The following is a 5527-nucleotide window of genomic DNA, read 5'->3' on the forward strand; positions in this document are numbered from 1 at the left end:
CCTCACTCTCCGCTATCCCTGCAACCCCCGTTCACGGAGCGATAAACGAGATTTATAGCTACAGTGGCAAAGCAAACTCACTGAGTGTGTTAACTTTATCTTTGACGACGTGGAGGCAACAAGGGCTAAAAAGTAATGACTTGACTTTGAATGTGAATCCGACGGGGGGAAAAAAAAGGGGGTCACATTATGCAGCAATAAGAGAGACTGTAGCTCGGTGACAATAACTGACAGAGGGAGGGATGAATGTGAGGCATTAAAGCTGATTGCTCCGAGGCTGAAGACACACACCCGCAAACACACACACAAGTTTACAGAAGATCTGAGAAGACGCTTCAACCAGTGAGCCTGAAACGTCTGTGTGTTGATTCAGTCTGCATTTATGTAGCCGGATACATGCTGGTGTCTGTAGGGTGAGACTTTGTACGTGCGTGCTTTTCTGCGACTCTCCGGTCTGAGGGATATGCGTCACATCCAGTCGTTACACTTTGAGGTTGCATTTCAAACAGTCACAAAGCTAACACGTTCATGTGGGGGGACACTTTGATATGAATTCACGACGTTTGTGCAGAGCGCCGAGCTCAACGACACTACGCTGCGCATGTCTCTCATAAACTCGCAGAGTTACAAAGCCACACATAAGTATTCATCTCTTGAGGGAGGGTGTCGGTGAACCTACGCAACTAGATACGTGGCAAGTGGAACCATACACAAACATATACAAACACTGTGACACGTTGGAGGTCTTTTGGACCCGACCGAATAGATGTGAGAATAATTAGACCACATCCAAAACAGACAGACCCTAACAAAGACAGAAGAAAAACACTGGCAGCAGCATGATGTCCTATCAGTTAATTTGATTCATTTACAAACATCCACAGCCGAAAAGCAGCTGTACAATTACAATAGTAATAATAATGATAATAATGTCCTCAGATCAAATGTAAAGTCAAAGCTAATGAAATAATTTGTTTATATGCGTCAAAGATCTACATGTGTGCATCAGAAAGCCTTCTACCTAACTGCCCTTCCCTAGAAGGAGCAGTAACAAAGTCTTCTCAAAATATCCTGCACCATGTTGGAGAAGTGGCCGCCACAGTGCATGTCGTAATGGCCGCCACATCTTTCCCCCAGATCTCCTTCCTCTTTTTATCATAGCAAGCACCATCCCACCACATAGAAATGAGATGTTTTCTTGGCTTTTATAAAAGGGAGGATGAGGCGAGGTGGAGGAGACATTCTGGGCGCTCCTTTTGATCTCACTCCTCCGGTGGCACAACAGGCCTCCATATGCAGGCGTTTACAGTAGCCCTGACACCCCTGGTTGGTCAGTTTGATCAGGGGAGGCTGACTAACAAAGTCAAAAGTATATAGGGTTTGTTATACGACCTTTTCAGATTGTGGGAGGAAAAAGGGACGGGATGTTTTCTATCCAAACTTCTGTCTGTGTGTGTGTGGATGTCTTAGTTTGCAGCTGATATGCAAACTGCTGAAAGTCTTATTTTATGAGTCACTCTCTATAACGGTTTTATTTTTCTTTCTGTTCCACACAAGCACAAAACGATGAGCTGAGGATATTGTTTTTCCACAGCTGACAGTCTAAAAAGAGCAAACGGCCAAATTGGAGGAAGCTAATTCATTTAGATTTCAACATTTGACCCAAGATTTCAGCCGTGCTCTTTACAAGCTCTTTCGTGTCCACTTAACATTTTCATTAGCTGTCTTTGTCTCTCTCTCTTTTTCTCTCTACCTTCAGCTGCCAAGTACAACGGTGAAATCTACAACAAGCGTCGGCTGATGGTGGAGCTGCCAACAAAGGGCGGCCTTCCTCTGCAGCCGATGGGCAACTCCAGACCCTCTATGGGCAACATGTCGTCGATGACCCCTCCGATGACCACCAACCCCATGGCTTCGAACCCAATGTCCTCCAATCCCATGAACCCGACCATCACCCAGATGACTTCAATGACCCAAATGACGTCTATGACACCCATGACCTCAATGACACCCATGACCTCAATGACACCCATGACTTCCCTCGCCCCGATGACCTCCATGACTATGACTTCTCTGGGTCCACTGACTCCAGAGCCGGTGGCCACCTACGTCACAGAGATGCCCGGCATCTCCTCCGTGTCAACGCTACCGACAGAACGGCACATAGCTGGCATGGGAGGAGTCGGGGGACTTAAGCCGAACGGCCAGAAACCCAAAGGCAGCCATGGCCACGCTGCCCACAGCTCTCACAGCTCTCACAGCTCTCACGCTCACGCTCACAGCCATAGTAGCAAGCCGCCAGGACTCGGGGCTACCTCCCTGGCACACATGGCGGGGACCATGCCAGGTGGCATGTCCCTGGGCATCTCCAGGGCTGCCGAGACCACTATTGGCTCCAGCTCAGCTACAATGGGCCGCCCATTGGCATACAGTTCCAACACAATTGCGGCCGGGCACGGGATAGGGATGGGGCTGAAGGGTTGGGACGGGACTGAGACGGTGGGCCGGAGGAAGACCTACGGGCACAAGAGGCCTCAGTGTACCGTGCTGGAGCCGAACCAGCTCCACGGCAGCAGAGGCCAAAGCCACAGCCAACACTTCCTCCCCACACAGCCCTACTTTGTGACCAACAGCAAGACAGAAGTGACTGTGTGAGAGAAGAAGAAAGGGAGAAAAAGAGGGTGAAAGGATGCATGTGGAGCGGTGGCACAAGTAATCTCTGCGTGGAGACACCAACTCCCTTGGGTGGTCCAAAGTGCAGATCTGTGTGTGTGTTTGTGTGAAGAAGCTGAGGCCTGTTGGTGTACTGCTGAATGTGGTGGGACAGTGACACTGTGTCTGAGTGGTCCTCATTTCACAAACAGAGAGTTCACCGATGAAATCACTGAACAGACCTTTGTTGTCAAGAGGATGGCATCTGTAACCATAACAACAAAGCGCCTATAGAGCAGGGATGTCTGTACACTTGTCGGTGATTTTAGAGTATCGTCTCACGGATAATATCTACTCTGTAACGATAACAGTATCTGAGCATTACAGTGCAACTACACGCACGTGATGAGGAGGTGGGAAACTGCTGATAATAAAAATGGATTGGCTTTATTGTACGAACCAAACCTGAGAAGCAATATAAGGGATCAAGTGTAAAGCAGCAAAGTATCATGGGAAAGGAGAAATACAACAAGTTTACCCAGTTCTGCTCATCTGCCCGACAAAGCGTAGAATGGTTTGGAAGGAATAACGTTCCCTTATGATTCACCCCCAAATCTCCCGAGGGCTTTGAAACAGACACACACGATGAGGGCGCTGGGCTTTGGACTGCAGACATGCAGGGCTTTGTACTGTGGCTATTCAGAAGCGCCTTCATAAGCTCTGCAGCTGAAGGTCGCCCTTTTTCCACAAGGCTCCGGCACAGAGAATGGAGGCTGTCGCACTGGCATTGTTCTGTTCTGATCTCGTCTGTGTGGTGACAGCTGGCCGAGGGGAGGGATAAGGAGGCAGGGAGGCAGCATCTGGATGATGCTGCAGCTAGCAGAGGCTCCTCAGAGCATCATTCTCATACACATACACACACACACACACACACACACACACACACACACTCATAGATGCACACATTCAGAAATGTGCACATGCAGACACATGTTTTCACACATACAGATAAACACTGTAGAAACACCACATACGAGATTGACTGATATGGGGTTTTGAAGGATGATACCAATTATTTTAGATTTAAGTTACGGATGGATGATAATTTATTTAATTAATGTACATTTCTTATCTTTTCATTAGACTGTTTAAAATCATGTTCAGTGCTTCCCCAACATGATATTCTTGTAAGCGAATTTAGGCCATTGCAGTATCTAAAACTCTCTTATAAAGACCCCAAAAAATTAAACATTTGGAAACGGCAGCTGAGTCACAGTGACCCACTTTATCCAGTGATGACAGGGTGCATACAATTTCACTAACTTAAAATTAAAAAAAAAAAAAATAGTTGAAGAAGTGGTTTCATGATTTGGAAAATATGCTTATGTGTTTTATTGCGGAGACTTAGACGAGGAGAACGATGCCTCTCTCACGTTCTCTAAACTAGACACATATGAAGCGACAGCCAGCAGCCAGTTAGCTTAGCACAAAGACTGGAAAAAGCTAGCCTGGTTCTGTCCAGTGGTACAGCAACAAACTCAAGCCTACCAGCACCTTTTAAAGCTCACTAATTAACATGCTATATCTTCGTTGCTTAATTCCTGGAGTCTTACTGTCACAGTGGGGTTGTCAGGCACCAAAATGTTGAAGTGTTCCTTTAAAAAAATGTACAAAAAACAAACAAAAAAACTGTTTTAATGTAGCTGTGTAGGAAGGGCCTTCATCATAAAATGACATATTTGAATAAAGGAGCTTGTAAAGTTTTTCTATTGTTACATAGCTACTGTTAGCATTAACAGCTGTTTACTCACCAGTCTTGCTGACAGCTTCAGCCATCATTGCGTTTCCAATACATTGAAGTCATAACACGCCCCCCTGCCCCAAGCAGCGCTACTTCTTCGACGGAGCCCGGACGCTACAGTGACTCTGTATCGGAAAGTGACGAGATGGTCGAGGCAGACCGGAGCTAGCTGGTTAGCTAGCTAACTTCAGTAGAAGAAAACAAGTGATAGAAATAGAAGCAAAAACAATTGGTTTCTGACGAGTAAAGGAAAGAAGTTCGATACTGAACTTGCAACGTTTCTTCTAGACTGGTAAATAAACAGCTATGAATGCTAACGCTGGCTATGTAGCAAAAGTAAAACTTACAACTAGCTCCTTTAAAATATATGTTTTATACATTATATATCAGCACACGTGAGATATGGGCCAATTGAGGAACTATATGCTGAAAATATTTCATTAACTGGACCAAATGTCAGCTGTGGCTTCTCAACATTTTATTTCAGCACAAATTTCGCATACAATGTTCTACTCCTCTAGTTTTAGACAAAAGCAAGAAACTATTGTGAAAAGTGGAACTAAAAATACCATTTTTTTTTTTTTTTTTGGGGTGGTAATAGAAAACACTGCCACAAGAAACTAGGCTTGATTAGATCACTCACTGTACTCAAGCTCTGGCTGAGAAAAAAAAACATCACAACCAGCACGAGAAAAAAAAGAATAACTGGGTTACATGACTCACACATGAAAATAAATCCTCAAGTCTGACAAATAGGCCAAATCTTCCAAAGGCTCCTCTGAGCCTATTTGCTAGTTTTGTAATGATGTGGTACTTATTAGCAACTGCAGCCACTGTTATCATTTCAACCTTGTTATCTAAAGAGTTGCTTCCATCTGTAAGACCCTCTTTACACGACGCGATTTAAGATGCATTTTGAAGTGATCAGATTGTAACTGTTGCTTAAACCATCTCTGGAGGGGGTCAGAGAGGCATTTGGCGTCCGTGTAAATGCAGCTGTGTCTTAGAAATGTATGTGCGGGTCCAACTGAAGCACAAACAGGCGATGGGGAAAAAAAAAAAAAAAAAAAAAAA

General features: G+C 45.1%; 2 protein-coding genes across 2 annotated transcripts in view; one reads left to right on the forward strand and one right to left on the reverse strand.

Annotated features, from left to right (window-relative positions):
- shisa9a (shisa family member 9a) overlaps nucleotides 1–5096 on the forward strand; it is a 42656-nt gene extending 37560 nt beyond the window's left edge. The window contains exon 4 of the mRNA XM_023395539.2: nucleotides 1760–5096. Within this exon, the coding sequence (XP_023251307.1) occupies nucleotides 1760–2655 (896 nt within the window). The 3' untranslated portion in view covers nucleotides 2656–5096. The remainder of the gene's footprint in view (nucleotides 1–1759) is intronic.
- cpped1 (calcineurin-like phosphoesterase domain containing 1) overlaps nucleotides 1–5527 on the reverse strand; it is a 138712-nt gene that overhangs the window by 66867 nt on the left and 66318 nt on the right. The window lies entirely within an intron of this gene.

This window comes from Seriola lalandi, unplaced genomic scaffold (genome assembly GCF_002814215.2).
Source record: "Seriola lalandi dorsalis isolate HSWRI2012SDOR001 ecotype SW California unplaced genomic scaffold, Sedor1 jcf7180002054965, whole genome shotgun sequence".
Taxonomy (NCBI): Eukaryota; Metazoa; Chordata; class Actinopteri; order Carangiformes; family Carangidae; genus Seriola; species Seriola lalandi.